This window comes from Talpa occidentalis, unplaced genomic scaffold, assembly GCF_014898055.3.
Source record: "Talpa occidentalis isolate TD23 unplaced genomic scaffold, MPIMG_talOcc4v2.1 talOcc4.12, whole genome shotgun sequence".
Taxonomy (NCBI): domain Eukaryota; kingdom Metazoa; phylum Chordata; class Mammalia; order Eulipotyphla; family Talpidae; genus Talpa; species Talpa occidentalis.
This window is the reverse complement of record NW_023601212.1, coordinates 49,275,333-49,296,520: the sequence shown is the minus strand read 5'-3', so window position 1 is coordinate 49,296,520 and position 21,188 is coordinate 49,275,333. Positions and strand designations below refer to the sequence as shown.

The 21,188-nt window shown below is 38.2% G+C and overlaps 2 protein-coding genes across 4 annotated transcripts in view; one reads left to right on the top strand and one right to left on the bottom strand.

Annotated features, from left to right (window-relative positions):
- The window catches only part of RGL1 (ral guanine nucleotide dissociation stimulator like 1), a 268,038-nt gene that overhangs the window by 241,281 nt on the left and 5,569 nt on the right, over positions 1 to 21,188 (bottom strand). The gene's annotated exons all lie outside the window — the stretch shown is intronic.
- Positions 13,292 to 14,504, top strand: APOBEC4 (apolipoprotein B mRNA editing enzyme catalytic polypeptide like 4). The gene has a single exon (XM_037507989.2). The coding sequence runs from the start codon at positions 13,311 to 13,313 to the stop codon at positions 14,433 to 14,435; it is 1,125 nt and encodes a 374-aa protein (XP_037363886.1). The 5' UTR covers positions 13,292 to 13,310; the 3' UTR covers positions 14,436 to 14,504.

Below are 21,188 nucleotides of genomic sequence, written 5' to 3'. Positions count from 1 at the left end.
AAGTACTCTTGAAGACACAGAAATAAAAAGAACTAAAACAGAAAAGGAAGGAGAAGTACGAAGGAAAAAGACCAAAGAAAGACTTCGGGAACTATCTGACTCCATGAGGAAAGGAAATATAAGAGTTATAGGAATCCCAGAAGGAGAGGAGAGAGATGTAGGAACAGAGAAAATATTCATGGATATAATTGAAGAGAACTTCCCAAACGTGAAGAAGGATCTGAAAATTGATATACAAGAAGCAAGAAGAACACCAAACTTCCATGACGAAAGGAAAAATACAGCAAAAATACAGGGAAAAATACAGCAAAAATACAGGGAAAAATACAGGGAAACCAATCAGACTGACATCAGACTTCTCTGAAGAAACACTACGGGCAAGGAGAGAGTGGAGGGACATAGTCAACAGACTCCAAGAAAACAGATGCCAACCAAGAATACTCTATCCCGCAAAGCTCTCCTTCTTCTTTGAAGAAAGAATAAGGACCTTCCCAGACAAACTGAAACTCTGGAATTTTATTACGACTAAACCCCCACTCCAAAAAATACTACAAGGAGTCCTAAAGCCAGAACCTCAGAGGGACGAATAACAACAAAAGAAGGCCAAAGAAAGTTATTGAAAGAATAAATAAATAAAATCAAAGGAAAGACAAACACAATGGCAAATACAGATGCTAACATATCAATACTAACTCTAAATGTAAATGGACTAAACTTTCCAATAAAAAGACACAGAGTTGCAGGCTGGATTAAGAAACAAAACCCAACCTTTTGCTGTCTCCAGGAAACACATTTAGCTGCAAAAGATAAAAATAGACTCAAAGTTAAAGGATGGAAAACAATTCTACAAGCAAATGGACCAAAAAAGAAGGCAGGAACAGCTATACTCATATCAGATAAAACAGATTTCAAACTTAAAAAGATAAAAAGAGACCCCAGTGGTCATTACATTATGATCAAGGGGACAATACTTCAAGAAGAAATAACACTCATTAACATATATTCACCAAACGAAGGAGCACCAAAATATATCAGGCAACTATTGGCATCTCTGAAAACAGACATCAGAGAAAACACATACGTAGTGGGAGACTTCAACACACCACTATCAAAAATGGATAGATCAACAAGACAAAAATAAGTAAAGACACTAAAGCTCTAAATAAGGATCTAGAGTGCTTGGGCTTAACAGACATATATAGAACACTAAACCCAAAAAAATCTGAGTATACATTTTTCTCAAGAGCACACGGATCATTCTCTAGGATCGATCATATACTGGGGCACAAGACAAACATCAACAGATACACCAAGATTGAAATCATACCAACTATCTTTTCTGACCATGAAGGCATCAAACTAGAAATAAACCATAAAAAGAAGGCAAGGTACTCTCCTACCTCGTGGAGATTGAAACCCACACTACTGGAAGTCCACTGGACTAACGAGGAGATAAAAGAAGAAATTAAAAAATTCTTTGAATTGAATGACAAGGAGGACACCAATTTCCTAAATGTATGGGATGCAGTAAAAGCAGTAATAAGAGGAAAATATATAGCAATAGATGCTCACATCAAGAAACAAGAAAGAACTCAAAGAAACAACCTAATCTCGAAGCTCAAAGATCTAGAAAAAGAACAACAAAAAAAAAACCAAAACCAGCAGAAGAAAAGAAATAATAAAAACCAAAGCAGAAATAAATGAAATCGAAACTAAAAAAAACAATCCAAAAGATCAATGAAACCAAGAGCTGGTTCTTCGAAAAAATAAATAAAATAGATAAACCCCTAGCCAGGCTCACAAGGGCAAAAAGGAGAAAGCACAAATAAATAGGATAATAAATGAAAGAGGAGAAATCACAACGGACACAGCAGAAATCAAAAGAATAATTAATAACTACTATGAACAGTTATATGGAAACAAGTTCAACAATCTAGAGGAGATGGACAAATTCCTACAACTCTACAATCACCCAAAGCTAGATAAAGAAGAAATAGAACACCTAAACAGACCAATTACAATTAGCGAAATTGAAATGGTAATAAAAAACCTCCCCAAAAACAAAAGCCCAGGACCTGATGGATTTACAAATGAATTCTACCAAACATTCAGAGACGAATTGGTGTCTATCCTTCACAAACTCTTCCAAAAAATTGAGAAGGAAGGTATAATACCTAACACGTTCTATGAAGCCAACATTACACTAATACCAAAACCGAACAAGGACAACACAAAAAAAGAAAACTATAGGCCAATCTCCCTAATGAACACTGATGCAAAAATCCTCAATAAAATTTTAGCTATCAGAATCCAACAGTGTATCCATAAGGTAATTCACCACGACCAAGTAGGATTCATTCCAGGGACACAAGGATGGTTTAACATCCGAAAATCAATCAACGTTATCCAACACATCAACAAAAAGAAATATAAAAACCATATGATAATATCAATAGATGCTGAGAAAGCTTTCGACAAAGTGCAACACCCATTCATGATAAAAGCCCTTGAAATTCTTGGGATACAAGGAACATACCTCAACATCATAAAGGCCATATATGACAAGCCAACAGCCAGTATCATTCTCAATGGTGAAAAGCTGAAAGCAATTCCATTAAGATCTGGAACAAGACAAGGATGTCCACTTTCACCACTGCTTTTCAATATAATACTGGAAGTCCTAGCCAGAGCAATAAGACAAGAGAAAGACATCCAAGGAATCCAAATAGGAAAAGAAGTCAAACTATCACTCTTTGCAGATGATATGATAATATACATAGAGAACCCCAAAAACTCCACAGAAAAACTAATTCAACTCATCAATCAGTTCAGTAAAGTGGCAGGATACAAAATCAACACGCAAAAGTCAGTAGCCTTCCTATATACAAACAATAAATCTGAAGAAGAAGAAATCAAAAAAAACATCCCTTTTATTATTGAAACAAAAAAAATCAAATATTTGGGAATAAATCTAACAAAAGAGGTAAAGGACCTATACAAAGAAAACTATAAAACACTGTTAAAAGAAATAGAAGAAGACACAAAGAAATGGAAAAACATCCCCTGCTCATGGATTGGGAGAATAAACATTATTAAAATGGCCATCCTTCCAAAAGCAATATACAGATTCAATGCTATTCCAATCAAAATTTCAATGTCATTCTTCAAAGAAATAGAACAATTATTGATGAAATTCATATGGAATCACCAAAAACCCCGAATAGCCAAAGCTCTCCTGAAAAAAAAAGAAGGGGATGGAGGCATCACACTCCCAGACTTCAAACTCTACTACAAAGCCATAATCATCAAAACTGCATGGTATTGGAACAAGAACAGACATACAGACCAATGGAATCGAATAGAAAATCCAGAAATAAACCCACAGATTTATGGTCAACTAATCTTTGACAAAGGAGCAAAGACTATGCATTGGAGCAAAGAAAGTTTGTTCAATAAATGGTGCTGGGAAAACTGGGTCACTACATGCAAAAAAATGAAGCTTGACCACTACCTCACACCATATATAAAAATCAACTCAAAATGGATTAAAGAACTAGACATAAGACCTGAAACCATAAAATACATAGAAGGAAATATAGGCGAAACACTACATGATTTGCATATCAAAGACATCTTTATAGACACATCACCCAAAGCAGTGATAGTGAAGGCAAAGATCAACAGCTGGGACAACATCAAATTAAAGAGCTTCTGCACAGCAAAAGAGACAATAACAAAACAAAGAGAAACCCCACCAACTGGGAGAAAATTTTTGCACACAACACTAATGATAAAGCACTGATCACAAAAATCTGCAAAGAGCTGATGAGACTCAACAACAACAAAGAAAATAATCCAGTCAAAAAATAATCCAGTCAAAAAGAAACTTCTCTGAAGAGGAAATGCGAATGGCCAACAGGCATATGAAAAAATGTTCAACATCACTTGCAATCAGGGAAATGCAAATCAAAACTACCATGAGATACCATCTTACACCAGTGAGAATGGCACATATTAAAAAAACTAGCAACAACAAATGTTGGCGAGGTTGTGGAGAAAAAGGAACTCTTCTGCACTGTTGGTGGGAGTGCAAACTGGTCCAACCACTATGGAGAGCTGTGTGGAGATTTCTGGACCTACTAAACATAGAGCTTCCACAGGATCCAGCAATTCCACTCCTAGGTATTTACCCAAAGGACACAGAAACATCAATTCCAAAGAACACCTGCACCCCTATGTTTATAGCAGCACTATTTACAATAGCTAAGCTTTGGAAACAGCCCAAATGCCCAAAAATAGATGACTGGATCAAGAAGATGTGGTACATATATACCATGGAATATTACTCAGCATTCAAAAAAGATAAACACATGCAATTTGCAGCAACATGGATGGCGCTAGAAGGGATCATGCTCAGTGAAATAAGCCAAAAAGAGAAAGAAAAATACCAGATGGTCTCACTCATAGCAGGAATCTAGAATACTTAAATAAGGGACCAGGAAAATGAATAACTATAAGAAAGTGAAAATCAAAATCAACAAAAACTATGAACCAGAGACACTTTTGGGAGGGTGGGGGGCGGGAGGGGAGGTATTGGGGTCAGAATGGGGGGATTGCAATTGTATGGGGAATATAAAAATAAAATTTATTAATTTAAATAAATAAATAAATAAATAAATAAATAAATAAAATAGTCTTGGTCCTGGAAAAAAAAAAAATGAGTGAAATTGGAACCTTATCTCATACCATATGAAAGGACAAACTCAAAATGGACTAAAGGGTTAAATGCAAGAGCTGCAAACCAGAAAACTACTAAAGGAAAACAAAGGGGAAAACTTCTTGACATTGGCCTTGGTGGTGATTTCTGGATATGATACCAAAAGCACAGTCATCAAAACTAAAAATAGACAAATGCGATCACATCAAACTAAAAAGCTTCAACACAGGAAAGGACACAATCAATAGAGTGAAAAGACAGCCTACAGCATGAGAGGGAATATTTGCAAACCATCTATCTGATAAGAAGCTAATGTCCAGAATATATAAGAAACTCATCAAATTCAATAACAAATAATAACAGGTACAAGTTTGCCTCCATCTTCCAAATAAAGAATAATTCTGTCAAACCTTTCATAAATTGACATAATGTAAAGCAAAAAAGCAATTGTTAATTTACGTGGCAAAAATTTTGAGCATTCTAGGACCCAAAAATTAAACTACCAAATAATGCATAAAACCTAAAACAAAGAAAGTACCAAAGTAACCTGGAATGGCATGATTAAAACACTGCCTGTGTAAAGTGACTCCTGAGGAAGGAACTTGGTGGGGCCGCTCCACTGCTCAAGGTGCCAGGGCCTCTAGAATGACTACTGCAAAACAAACGTTGAAAACTATTTTTGCTTTTTGGCTTTTGTGGTAAAAGCAAAACTATTCTAATTTCTTTTATTTAGTACACAGGTACTAATGTGGGTCTTTTGTAAGAGTAATGTGACATAATCTGAAGTTTCAAACAGTGGGAATGCTTGTATATGACAAAGTGCTCGACATCACTAACCAGCAGTGAAATGCAAATCAAAACCACAAGAAACTATCACGTCACACCTATCAAAATAGTTATTATCAAAAAGACAAAAGATAACAAGTATTGGGGAGGATATAGAAAAGGAAATCCTGTATGGTGTTGGTGGGAATGTAAACTGGCACAGCCATTAAGGAAAAGAGAATGGACACTTCTCAAAAAATTGAAATTAGATCTCCTGTAATCGAGCAATTTCACATCTTGGGTATTGTTCCAAAGAACTGAAATCAGGATTTCAAAGATATATCTGCACTCCCATGTTCATTGCAATACAAGGCCATGACATGGCATCAGACTAAATGATCGACAGATGAATGGACAAAGAAAATGTGGTATGTACATACAATGGAATGTTATTCGGTGTTAAAAAATAAAATCCTGCCATCTGTGACAAAAAAAGGATGAAGCTAAAGGATATTATGCTAAGTGAAATATGCCAGATACAGAAAGACAAATATTGTATGATCTCCTTTATTTTTTTTTAAAGATTTATTTATTTATTTATTTATTTATTTATTTATGCAAGCACTGGGTACAGTCAGAAGCGTGGGAGGGTGAGAGAATTCACTAGAGCCAGAGCAGAAAGCAGAACAGGCAGATTGACGAAGTATACTGCTGAGGGGAGCAGCGGCAGCAGGAGAGGTCTGTGCGCCATGTGCGACCCTCGCCCAGCGGCCGGGGATGGAACCGGCACTGCAGAGGCTACAGGGAGCTTCGCAGCCCAGCGCTCAACCGCTGCACCACTGGGGAGGCCCAAATATTGTATGATCTCCTTGATATGTGGGATTAAAATAGTCAACTCATAGAAGGAGAGGTTAGAATGGTGGTTGCCAGGAGCTACAAGGAGGGGGAAATGGAGTGCTATTGACCAAAGGGTACCAAAGTTCAGTTACCCAAAATGAGTAAATTCTAGAGATCTAATGTACAGCATGGTGACTACAGTTAACAATATTATATACTTGAAATATGACAAGAGGCTAGATCTTAAATGTTTTCACAACACATCCCCTCTCAAGATAACTATATGAGGTGATCATTTCACATCAAATAAGAACATCAAGTTGTATACCCTGAATGTGCAACATTTTTATTTGCCAAATATACTTCAACCAAGCTGGGTTGTTTTTTTTTTTTAAATAGTGGCTCCTTGGGCCTCCCCGGTGGCGCAGCGGTTGAGTGCTGGGTTGCGAAGCTGCCCGCGGCCTCTGCGGCGCCGGTTCGATCCCCGGCTGCTCCCCGGCCACCGGAGGAGGGTCCCGCATGGCGCGCAGACCTCTCCTGCCGCCCGCTGCTCCCCTCAGCAGTGTCCTTCGGTCCTTCTGCCTGCTCTGCTCCCTGCTCTGGCTCTGGTGAATTCTCTCACCCTCCCGCGCTTCTGACTGTACCCAGTGCATGTATAAACAAAAACAAAACAAACAAACAAATAAAAATAAATAAAAACATGCCTCTATAAAAAAAAATAAATAAAAAATAAAATAAATAAATAAATAGTGGCTCCTTGATGGCCCATCCCTAAAATATAATTGTAAATATACCAGTAGTTCCTTTTTAAGGCAATATTTTTAATGGAATGTTATTTGTTAGGGTTAAATAAGAGGAAATTTGAGTGTCAACTTTTGGTTTTACATTTACAAATTCGTTAAACCTAGGAGGTGCCATGAAGATGGAGGCAAGTAGTGGGAACAACTAACGCAGGACCAGTTGCAAGTGGTGGGGAAGGAATGGGATGCAACAGAGTGAGCATGTACCAAAAGAAAATATGAAGGAAAATGTGACTGAAAAGTAACTTGCTGAGACCATTAAAAGATAACATAAAATATCTAAGGCAAATGAGTAAGAGAAACAGTGAGGCGCAATCTCTGAGCAGGCGTTGGTGCTCTAACCAACTTGAGGACACCAGGTATGCTTTCCAGACTCCACCTCTGATGGGGGGCCAAAGGGAAACAGAGGTAGAGATGGGGCTTTCTGGTGGTTAACCTGCTGGAACTTTTGACAATTAAACCTCTGGTGAGAAGGGGTGTCTATAGAGAAGCTGTCAGCTTGCCACATGCAGCTGCAGCTTAGACCTCCGTCTCTACTCAGCGGATGCTATCTGGGGTGGGACAGACACGTTTAGCCATATGCCAGTCTATAAATTCATTCACACTTTGTGTCTGTCTGTCTGTCTGTCTCTCTCTCTTTCAACTCTCCTCACTCCCCATGTAAATAAATCCTATTATTATTGTTTCTCACTCTGTGTCTGCTTTGGGGTCATGTCTTGCATTCTTAAGTGCATGGATGAGGACCCATCCACCAGGCCCACCCAGATCCTTCCCTCACCCCCCTACCTGCTGTTGCCCAGGTTTGCTCTGTTTCAGAAAGAGCCATAGAGGGAAAAGGACTGTTGCTGTTGTGGAGACTGGAAGTTTGACTATGAAAAATGAAAGTGGTGATGCAGCTGTAAGACAAGACATCGTCCATTAAACTTGAGGCATCATTTACAGAGCAGCATATATGCTGAGGAGCTTTTGGAAGTAGCTAATGGACATACACAAATAAACCACTCCATCCCCTTGAGCGGCCTGAGGAAGTAGAGGGAATAAAGTGAACGTGATGAATCATGACTACAAACATATCTGGTAATCTCGGAGAAGCAAAAGGGCAGAGAAAGAATGCAGGAGGAGTGACCAACAGAGGCAGGCACGCAAGTGATCCAAGGTAAGGAGTGTCTTAAAATGGAGGGAATCACACACAATCCAATAACTAGTATCCCTCCTTAGCTTGGAGAATTTCTAAGAAGGAAAGCATTAGCACAACATAATAGCCCAGGTTTGGACAGGATAAACAGCTCCTCCTTCAGGAACTGTGGGGAAGTCATGTCACTGTACCTCTCATACAAGGGTGAACCACCCAAGGAGAGGCCTCCACAGGCAACAGAACAACAAATCTTTTCCACACACCAAGCTTGGCACCTATTCTAGAACAGAACAAAGGTGCTGAGAATCATGACCTCCGAATTTGATTCTTATAGCTAGAGGGGAAAAACCCCTAACACATTTACTTAAACAGTCAGATATTATATATTTATCCAGACTGGAATATGCATTTATGTATATTTTCATCTTTGGAACTGGTGGTTTGAAATGCAAATAAAGTAATAAGTGTCAGAGCCGTATCCTAGCAGTAGCTACTTTGCAAACGTTACCATGGCACCAATTCAACTGTGCTGTTAGAGGCAGCCACACCTCAGCGGGGTCTTTCTAACTTGGGATAGCAAGATTTCAAGCCATTTAATAGACACAAACAGTGAAGGAGTCCTGAACCTACATAAGAAGGTGAATCTTCACAATACATTTGACCTCTGAAGGTTCTTGAAACGGGGCGTGGAACTATAAGGAGGAAAAGAGGAAATGGACCATCTCCTAGAACACCTGGAATGTGATCCAAGTCTGGAGACAAAATGATGGTAATTATAACTGCTAACATTTGTTTTTAGCTGCTAACAGATTGTGCACAGCTTGGCAAGGGCAAACTCCATTCTCCAATTACTCCAGTGCAAACCGTGCTTAACAGTAACTGCTGAATCCTAGTTTGGTGAAAAGAGAGCAGATTGTCCTTATGGCGTGGTTCATTTGTGTTAAACTAAGGAAGGCTGTCTGCCCACGGCCTGAGTCGAGGGCCGCTCACAATGAGATGAGAATTTGGTTTCTGCAGATCCGTACTCCTTACTGCCAGTAGACCTACTATCTGCAGTGCAACGGGCATTTCCCAGGCCCTAACAAAGGAGAAGGAAAAGGACTAGGTGGTAGGGGCAGAGGATCCTATGGAAGTCTATTGCCAATTGGACTGTGAGCCCATCAAGATTCCTGGGGCTAGGTCCTGGGCCAACCAGCATATGCCTCAGCTCGGGACAGCTACCCAAAGTTAGTAATACAAGGTAGTCTCTGTTCAATGGAAGACTGATGACATAAACCATAAATTCTTTAAGAGTTCAAATGAGACATGTGTTCTTTTCTGCTTCCCCTTCAACTGAGGGTGATCAGAGAACAATACCAGAATGACCATCTGAGAAAAGTGAAGACTACCCCAATAAGAACCAGAGTTAGCTGACATTGAGAACCCATCAGTAAGAATAAGACTACAGAGCTCCCTCCTTTATGTATGAAGGCTGCCAGTCCCAAGATCTCCTTAAAGATAGTAATGGTGCATCATGATGGTTACAACAGCCACAGGACAGAGAAAGGGATGGAATGATTAAAAAAGCAATTGGGAGTTTCCAACACTACCTTTGGCTTGAAAGTCATGAAAACCTTTCTTCCTGAAAGGGTGATAAATCTGGGACCATTATATATAGTTCATTCCACCACCCCCAAAATAAAATCAGAAAAGAGCTTTTGGTACTGCCTCCATATCATTTTAGCCAAATCAACCTGTCAATTTTCTGTGTATGAGCTGAAACTGTAATATGATTAGTAATCTGATGTCAAATATCCCACCCAAAAGCAGACCACACCCAGGGCATAATATTCAAAAGAGAATGTGACTTGGTTACGCGTTTTGATATACACACATCCAGCCTGCTCAGTAAAGTTGAGAGAGGTGGAGATCCAGGGACAAACTAGTGCCCGTGATCCAGTAGGTTGGTGTCAGGTTCCAGGCTGTCAGTTCATTGCCAAGGCCCCAAGACAAAAATTCAGCTCCCCCAAGGAGAAGATAAACAAGATTTAGGAAGACTTGGGCAGAAAATCAGTCAGGCCAGGAAAATATAGCATTAACAGGCAAACCATAACCCTCTGAACTAAAATCGACTTTACAGATATTAGGAGAAACAAGGGATTTCGTAGATAAATGGTATCCAGAATTACCCAGAGATAGTAGCCACTAGGCTAATGGTGATTTGAGTAGAGTCACATTTCTTCCACAGCTGGACTGAGGATCCTAAAATATTTTCCTCCCAGGGTAGGAATAGCAAAGTAACTTCACAGGTTTCAGCTTGGAGATGGGACTGCATCAAATACAGCAATGACTGAAGGAAGCTGGGCTGAGGAAAACAGAAGTTGATCAAAGTTCTTCTTTATGAGAAGCTGTATTAAATACTTCAGAAATGATTAATTAGATCTTAGAAAGTAAAAGATGTACTCTGTTGCAATGGTAAATTTATCTCCTAAAATTTTCAGTTTTACCTGTTTTGCTGTCTGGATAAAGAGCTAAATGCAGAGGAAAAAAAATTAAACCATACATACTAGAAGAAAATAGGGAAATCCTTAACTGCTCTACTGCTCTTTGATGTGGAAGGCTTTTCTAAACACAATAGTATAAAATAAACCAAAGGGTAATAATTAAACCACATAAAATGAAAATTTTAGTGCTTTTAAAAGTATGATCAGTATAATTACAGGGCTCTATAAATCAGATATAAGAGTTGCAACAAATATGACTAAATATTTTTGATAACTAAGAATTGCTGCAAATCAATAAGGAAAGCCTCAAACAAAAAAATAGTACAGGATCAAATATATTTCACAGGGCAGTAAATACTACAGACCAATAAGCATGTGAGGAAGTCTGCTATCTCATTAGGAACTGAAAGATACAAACTATAACAACAGAGATATTGATGTTTGCTTCTCAAATTGACAAAGGGTGTGATAAGACTGGGAAGAAAGTGATAAAATTGGTTACACAATGCTAGTAATTTAACAAAGTGAAATTAATAATATGACATCTAGTAATCCACATTAAAGAATAAAAGACACAATGATTTACTTACAGAAATGTTCATCAAAGTTATTATAATATTAGCAGCAAGAAACTGAATGCTTATAGTTAAGTAATAAAATGCTAGCTAGCCATGAATATTGTTTCATTGAAGAATTTTTCATAACATAAGGAAAATGCTCATGACAATACTAAGTAAAAAAACAAAGTATAAAACATGATTTTATTTTGCATTATGCATAACCTATATATTTATGCAAAAAGACTGGAGCAAATAGACCTGTTAATGTAAACTGATACAAACTGGTGTGAGATTGTATTTTTGCCATTATGTACCAGTATTTTAAAAAATATTATACAAGGACCTCTCTGGTGGTGCAAGGAGTAAGTCTCAGCACTATGAAGCTATCCATAGCCACTACAGCATGAGTTCGATCCCCGGCCAGGGAGCTGACCTATATGGCGCAGCAGACCTCTCCTGTCTCACCCGCTGCTCCCCATAGCAGTGTATTTCAGTCAATCTGCCTGTTCTGCTCCCCACTCTGTCTCTGGTGAATCCTCTCAGCACTCCCCCGCCCAGCAACGCCGGACTGCATCCCAGCTTTTGTATGCATAAATAAATAAAATAAATCTTTAAAAATAAATTAAAAGGGGCCTCCCCGGTGGCGCAGCGGTTGAGCACTGGGTTGCAAAGCTGCCCGCAGCCTCTGCAGCACCAGTTTGATCCCTGGCCACAGGGCGAGGGTCCCACATGGCGCGCAGACCTCTCCTGCTGCCCACTGCTCCCCTCAGCAGTGTACTTCCTCAGTCTGCCTGATCTGCTCCCTGCTCTGGCTCTGGTGAATTCTCTCACCCTGCTGCACTTCGGACTGTACCCAGTTCTTGTATAAATAAATAAATAAATCTTTAAAATAAATAAATTAAAATAAATTAAACAAGAAACATCTAATACTTGCATAATAAAAAGTTATTTTAATATGGCTTCAGAATTATATTACAATGTCATAGTATGCTGCATAATTAATGACACCTGAATGAATATTTTTAAATGAAAAATTATTTTTAATGATTTCAACTTTGGGGCCTAACATCCCAGAGACTACTGATTTGAAATATCTTAAAGAACTGTATTTTCCAGAGTAAAGTTTCAAAAATGCTCTAATAAGCTGTACCCGTTGGAAAGAAAGCTCTCAAATTGTCCGTGAATGACCCAGCTCAAGGGATATTCAAGTGGCATGTCAAGAAGTCTTTACCATTAAACAAAAGGATAACCACCGCCAACTTTTTGCCAAAAATTTGACAAAATAGCTGATTTTAAATGCAGACACACTTCTGCATGATATGTTAGATACTATCATACCAAAAGAAAGACAAAGGAAGAACATTAATTACGAGAAAAGTGCAAAAACCCTGCTTATTTATTTGTATTTTCATAAACAAGAATCATCTAGATAACACTAGCATTTGTACTATTACTACTAGGAGCTAAACATTTATTGAACCCTTAATATATGTCAGGCATATAAGAAGTCATTTTATATTTATTCTAGCATCCCATTCTCAAGATAATCTAATTTGGCAGGTATATTCTTATCTTCATCTTACAGGCAAGGAAGCTGTGACTTCCGGATATTAAATATTTGCTCGAGTCATTAAGCCGGAAAGTGGCAGAGTCCAGATTTGAAACAAAGTGGTCTGTTTCTAAAACATACACTGTTTCTAAAACATACACTTTTCAAACCCATTTGCTCCAACGTCTCAGAAGCCATGAAGCAGGTAAAAATGTAGTATGCTTTTTGCTTTCGTGCCCTCCCTACTTCCCAGAAGTATTTATAAAAAAAAATGAATCCTGAGTTTTCTAATCTGTGGCTACACCTAGCTTTCAGAATCAGAGACACTATTAGTTGCTGTGCTACCTCCTTGAAAGAAAACTATATGGTTCAGTAAATTAATATGTTGTCTTTAGTTTTTCCACACTGATTTATATATGATTATTCTCCCTTGTTTAGGGTTCAAGCTAGAAGACAAACTAGCAATGGAGCCCTTATATGAGGAATACCTAGCAAATCGTGGGACTATAGTTAAACCTTACTACTGGCTAAGCTTCTCTCTAGATTGCTCTAATTGCCCTTACCATATTCGAACAGGTGAAGAAGCCAGAGTTCCCTACACAGAATTTTATCATATTTTTGGATTTCCTTATGGGCCAATGTATCCCCAAACAAAACACCTCACATTTTATGAACTGAAAACTTCTTCTGGAAGCCTGGTGCAAAAAGGCCATGCTAGCGGCTGCACTGGGAATGATACCCATCCAGAATCAATGCTGTTTGAGATGAGTGGGTATCTTGACTCAGCCATCCACAGCAACGAGGGCATCAGCCACATTATTCTGTATTCTAACAACTCCCCTTGTAATGAAGCTAACCACTGCTGCATCAGCAAAATGTACAACTTCCTGAGGATGTACCCAGATGTCACTCTCAGCATTTACTTTTCTCAGCTTTATCATACTGACACTGACTTTCCTGCCTCTGCCTGGAACCGTGAAGCTCTCCGGAGCCTGGCCAGTTTATGGCCGCAGGTCACTTTGAGCCCAATAAGTGGTGGGATTTGGCATTCTCTCCTCAACAACTTTGTGAGTGGGACCTCAGGGTCAACTGTTTTTCAGCCCATTTTGACTGGGAGAGCACTGGCTGACAGGCACAATGCATATGAAATCAACGCCATAACAGGAGTGAAACCTTATTTCACTGATGTTCTTCCCCAGACACAAAATATCCAGAATATGAAAGCTGAGGTGGCTTTCGAGAGTTACCCCTTAAACAATGTCTTTCCTGGACAGTCATTTCAAGTGACAAGTGGACAATCACAACCCAACCTGATGCCAGACCTCAGGATTCCTGTCATCTTTGTGCTGGTACCTTTAAGAGACCTACCACCAATTCATGTGGCTCAAAACCCACATAAGCCCAGAAATATTGTAAGGCACTTAAATATGCCTCATCTACTCTTCCGGGAAACCAAGGATCTCGAAAGGCCTCATGCTGGAAGGCGAGTGGAGAGAGTAGAAATCACAGAAGAGTTTGCAAGTAGCAAAGGTGTAGATGAGAGAAAGAAGAAGAAAGGAAAAAATAAAATCTACAGTTCTACAAATTGAGACCAAACAACTACCAAGCCCTTATGAGTGGGCCAACAAAAATCTGAAAACTTTCTCTCTCAAGGCTGCTCCAAGATGGAGAAAAACTAAAGCAAACACTAGAAGCAAAACCTGAACTATTTACCATCTTGACTCATAGAAAGCTACACTATTTTTAACATAGTGTTTCTATAAGCATCTTTACTTCACTCCTTTATTTTTGGAGTGACATGATCAAAATGGAGCCATTAGTACCTGGTTAATATTTTGCTATGGAAAAAGAATGTCATTATTCTTGTCTACCCCATCGTTGTTCCACGGAAAATATCCATGGACTAAATAGCTTCCCAAATGGTTTCAGTATAAAAACTTACTGTAAAATTGGAAAACAGCCTAAAGTTACTGACATTCTGTGCTGTTTGCTAAAGCACCAGTGATTTTCCATTAATTGTTAATCTGGACAGAAGGTTTTAGGCTGTCCATTTTCTCTAAAGCAGTTCAAAATAGTTTTTTGAGGGGGAAGTTCTGTTGTTAATTGATAGCTACAAAAATTGATTTTTGAAACATAGCCACGCACTTAGTTTGATCTTTCCCAGCTCAGACCTCTTCCTCTGGAGCAGAGGACAGAGACAGGATGATACACGAGACTTCCAGAAGGCTGCTTCCATCACATACTATATCAAATCCAAGCTACTCTTACTGGCTTTCAAGGCTCTTCCTCTGGCTGCCGTTTGCCTTGTCTCATCAGCAAGACTGCAAGTTCCTATGGGTCAAGCGTTATCTCTCCCACCCCACTCAACTCCCCTCTTTGATTTTCCCATAGTATTTAATACAGTCTCCGGGCACAATGTAGGTACAGTGCAATAATTTCACTAATCACTACTCCACAATCGACCTTCTCCATTCTAGCCATGCGCCTACTCAACCTTCCTGCAATTGGGCCTTTTTTTGTAATTGTTAGCATCCACTCCCCCTCTTTCTGATATAGCTCCCCAATGCATTAATGTGTATGTTTTACTTCCTTTTTTTTCCTGACCCTACCTTCTTTGCCAGTGCATATCTGTACCTTCTCTTATTTTTTATTTATGCATACAAGAGCTGGGGTACAGGCCAGACATGTGGGAGGTGAGAGGATTCACCAGAGACAGAGTAGGGAACAGAACAGGCAGACTGACTGAAATACACTGCTGAGGGGAGCAGTGGGCGAGTGAGGAGAGGTCTGCTGTGCCATGTGGGTAGCTCCCTAGCCGGGGATCGAACTCGTGCTACAGAGGCTGCGGACAGCTTCATAGGTTGCATCTTACCCCCTTGTGCCACCAGGGAGGCCCTGTACCTTCTCTTAAATCTTATTCAAAATACACTCCTAAGAAGTGTTCCCTGGCTAATCCTCTAAGCGTGTACATTAATGCACTTACATTTAATTAATGTTTAATGCCTCACTTCCCTCTTGGATACATGTACAGATGCACAACAAGAAAAATGTACATTTATTTGTAATTTGCTACTAAATTTGTTAATACATGTAAAAAATAACACTAGACTACTAAGAAGAAAACACTTAAAGCACATAAAGACTCCAGGAGAAGAAGATGGAGGAGGAGAGGGAGGGGGAGGAAGAGGAAAAAGAAAAGAAAAATATTTAGACTAGAGATTTCTATTGTGATTAAAATAAATAAAATTTTAACAGAAATTTCTGTCAACTTGAAATGTTTTTATATTATCAGTAGAAAGAATTTTATTGTAGGTACATAGTGGTCATTAATGAAACAGTTGAAGTTTATTATTAGGTCCTGAACCCTGAAATCCTAAGTTTACATGTGGAATGTAGAGTTAAAAAAAACAAAAACACCCAACCCCAAAGACAAATTCAGCATTTATGATAATTGTAAAAATAGATACAATTAGCTGTCATGAAATCTATCTGTGAAGTGATCAAGAGGACCACAACCTCACTCAGGCCACAAAGGAGCCAGTTTGAAACATATTCTGAAATCTATGACGAACTTGTATTTCCAATGTAAACCTAGATATCAATGGTACATAACCATGGGCAAAATCTCACTAGAGCAATGAAAAGGAATGTGCCTTCGGCAGTTAAGTTTGTGCACTGGTTAGGCAAGACTAGGGCCAGGAAGAATGTTACTCACAGATCATAAGACCAAAGCAATATAGCCTAACCTTATACAAGAGACTAGTAAGAGCACATAAAGATATATGGCCCTGTGTAAATAGTCTCTATTTTCCCAGGTGTAAAACAAGAGACATGATCTAGGTCATCATTAAGGCTTCTTTCAGCTCTCTATCCTCCCTAAGAGGGCATTGAGCACAGCAGCGAGTCCACCTGCTAACTCTTACATGGTAGTAAACACTTCTTGCTCAGCAGACAATGGATTCTTGTTATTGTTAGACAGGCCCATGGACTCAGGGAGAGAAGCTGGAATGCTTTACCTCTCCTCAGCAAATTGGCAATGGAGATATTGAACAATTATCACTGGTACCACATATACACAAATTCCAAGTAAGGAAAATAGTGATCTACTATAATGGTCATCTATTATAATATGGGGGGGGGGGTTATAACTAAGAACTAATGAGGGTGGAGGAAGGGTGCACTGCCTTCCACTGTGATTCAACTTTACAGGCTCAGTTACCTACTTGATACAGAGAAAACGGATTTAGCAATCAGGGACAGACCTGAGTTAACAAAACTCCCCAGATTAACATGTGAAAGCAGAAAACTAATATACTGATTTCCAGTGAGACTTATCACTAACTATTCAACTAGATATTTAAGTCATTCAGCCCATATAATGTTTCCATGTAAATAAACTTGAGAAGCCAAACCATAATAAGAAAGTTGTTTTGTAGAATAGAAGAGCTCATTATGTGATTCCAATGTTTATTGCTATCAGACGCTGCTTATTACAGCAGGGACAGACACCTGCCATTTGGAATAAAAAGGTGGGATATGGATAAGGACACCTGTCCCTGGTGTTTAGGTGGCCTAAAACTCTAAGAGACAACCTTGACAGCCACCTCCTATCCTGACTAGTATTTATTTTCTATAGATGTTAATGTCTCATCAAGCTACAATCTAATCCTGTTGGGTTGGAAGCTAATTCTACTTTTGATCTGCCATTACATATCTTTTTTGGTTCATGGTACATGCAATCCAAAAAGTTTAACTCACAGAGAGAATATTATTTATCTTATTTCCAAGGATATTTAAGGAAAGTCACACGGTGGTCTATACTAATTTAAAATAATATTACTCCCTAACATTTAGAGAGCTTTATGTCAGACACTTTTCTAAGCATTTATGTGTTAAAACATTTAATCCCCTCAATAATCCTAAAAGGTGTGTGTCATTGTAATATCTACTTTACAAATAAGGAAATTGTGGCACAGTGAGTTTAAATAGGTTTTCAAATGATAAAGGCTAAGCTGAGAGCCAAACCCGCAAGGTCTAGGTCCACAATGCATGTTTTTAAACTGTGTGTTTAATACTTCCCAAAATAATGACAGTGCGGACATACTGGAAAGCCCAGAAAAATCAAGAACCGTTTAGTATGTCCTGTGACTTCTCTGTAGGGCTGCTCAAACCATTGCACCAAAGGGCATCCTCTAAATCACAGAAGTTACATTTGCTATGTGGGTTAAGATAAAGAACTTAAATGAGTTCTAGATCCCACGGTTTTGGCACTCTCACACCCCCATTCCTTGTTACCCTAGACTGCATACTATACATAAATTCTGGGATTATTTTACTTTGAATTTCCCTGACTCTCAGAGATGTACCAAATTGGAGACATAAGGCAATGGAAGGAACATTGCTTTATTACCTTACCTAATTAAATAGAATTGGCGTCTCAAAAAATTAAGAGCAGAATGACCATGTGATGGAGCAATTATGCTTCTAGGTATATACCCAAAAGAATTGAAAGCAGAGTTTCAAAGAGATACTTGTATACCTAGATTCATAACAGCATTATTCACAATAACCAAGACATGGAAGCAATCCAAGTATCCATTGATGGATGAATGGATAAAGAAAATGTGGTATACATATACAATGGACTGTTATTTAGCCTTAAAAAGGAAGGAAATTCTGACCTGTGAGAACATCAAGCTAAGTGAAATAAGATAATCACAAAAATATAAATACTATATGATTTCATTTATATGAGGCAACTAGATTATAAAATTTATTAAGAAAGTAAAATGGTGGTTGCAAGGACAGGGGGTAGGGAGGAGTTGGTGAGGGGGTGGGAGGAGTGGGCATTGGGAGTTTTATTTTGTTAAATGGGTATAGAGTTGCTATTTTCCAAGATATAAGGAGGTCAGGAGATGAATGGTGGTGATGGTTATGCCATATGTGATACAGCAATGTGCATGTACCTAATACTACTTAACTTTACACTAAAAAAAGGGTCAGATGGTAAATTTTGTTATGTTTTGCTACCAAAGAAAAAATAAGTGGAGTGACCAATTGATCCCTACTGATATCTCCATTTACCCCCCAAAAAAGAGACAGACTTTGTGGTAGACTAAATATTACATGTCGGACTCTATGTCCAGTCTTAAAATACTGAAACTTGGGCCAAGCTCACACAAATATCTGAAAAACAAATATCTTTTTTAAAAGTCATTATAATAAATCGATAATTTATAGTTTACTTCAAGCTATTGTGTAGGTTTATTTATACCCTTCATACTAAACTATAGCCTTAATTTTAACACAAAGGTAACTATTGTATTTGAAAATAATAAGAAAGAATCATGAAAGCAGGGTGATTATTAAAAGCACAAAATTTGGGAGATTGGCCTGTAATTTTCTTTTTTTGTGCTGTCTTTGTTTGGTTTTGGTATTAGTGTAATGTTGGCTTCGTATGTCATATTTGGTAGTATTTCTTCTTTTTCAATTTTTTGAAAGAGTTTGTGTAGGATAGGCACTAATTCACTGCTAACGTTTGGTAGAATTCATTTGTGAAACTATCTGGACCTGGGCTTTTGATTTTGGGGAGTGCTTTGATTACTGCCTCAATTCCCCAGCTTATAATTGGTCTGTTTAGGTGTTCTATTTCTTCTTTGTCCAGCCTTGGATGATTATATCATTCTAGGATTTGTCCATCTCATCTAGGTTGTTGAATTTGTTTGCATATAAGTGTTCATAGTAATCTCTGGTTATTCTTTTGATTTCTACTGAGTCTGATTTCTACTGAGATTTCTCCTCTTTCATTTATTATCCTATTTATATGTGTTTTCTCCCATTTATTCTTTGTTAGCCCGGCTAGAGGTTTGTCTATTTTGTTTATTTTTTCAAAGAACCAACTTTTGGATTCATTGATCTTTTGGATTGTTTTTTTAATTTCTATTTTGTTTATTTCTGCTTTGATTTTTATTATTTCCTTTCTTCTACTGGCTTTAGGGGTTTTTTGTTGTTGTTGTTGTTGTTCTTTTTCTAGCTCCTTGAGATGTGAGATTAGGTTGTTTCTTTGAGTTCTTTCTTGTTTGTTGATGTGAGCCTGTATTGCTATATATTTGGTGTTGGAACAAAAACAGACACATGGACCAATGGAACCGAATAGAGAGCCCAGAAATAAAACCACACTTATATGGACAACTGATCTTTGACAAAGGAACAAAGAATATGCAATGGAACACAGTTTGTTCAATAAATGGTGCTGGGAAAAGTGGACCACCACATGCAAAAAAATGAAACTAGGCCACTACCTTTCGCCATGCACAAAAATCAACTCAAAATGGATAAAAGAACGGGACATAAGACCTGAAACCATAAAATATATAGAAGAAAATATAGGTAAAACACTATAAGACATACATCGCAATAACATCTTTAAAGACTCATCACCCAAAGCAAAGAAAGTCAAGGAAAAGATAAACACCTGGGATTACATCAAACTGAAAAGCTTCTGCACAGCAAAAGAGACATTAACCAAAACAGAGACACCCCACTGATTGGGAAAAAATCTTTGCACTCCAGTCAACTGATAAGGGGCTGCTCACAAAGTTACACAAAGAACTCAATGACTCAACAAAAACAAAATAAATAATCCAGTAAAGAAATGGGCAGAAGAACTTAAAAGACATTTCTCCAAAGACAATATCCAAACAGCCAACAGACATATGAAAAAATGTTCGACATCCCTGATAATCAGGGAAATGCAAATTAAAACCACATTGACAGGATTATTTTCTTTGTTGTTGTTGAGTCTCATCAGCTCTTTGCAGATTTTTGTGATCAGTCCTTTATCATTAGTGTTGTATGCAAAAATGTTCTCCCACTCGGTGGGGTTTCTCTTTGTTTTTGTTACTGTCTCTTTTGCTGTGCAGAAGCTCTTTAATTTGATGTAGTCCCAGCTGTTTATCTTTGCCTTCACTATCACTGCTTTGGGTGATGTGTCTGTAAAGATGTCTTTGATGTGCATATCACATAGTGTTTCGCCTATATTTCCTTCTATGCATTTTATGGTTTCAGGTCTTATGTCTAGTTCTTTAATCCATTTTGAGTCAATTCCAAAGAGCACCTGCACCCCTATGCTTAGGGCAGCCCTATTTACAATAGGTAAAACCTGGAAACAACCCAAATGCCCAAAAATAGATGACTAGATCAAGAAGATGTGGTATATATACACAATGGAATATTATTCAGCAATCAAAAAAGATAAACTCATGCCATTCTCAGCAACATGGATGGAGCTAGTAGGAATTATGCTCAGTGAAATAAGTCAGAAGGAAGAAGAAAAATATCGT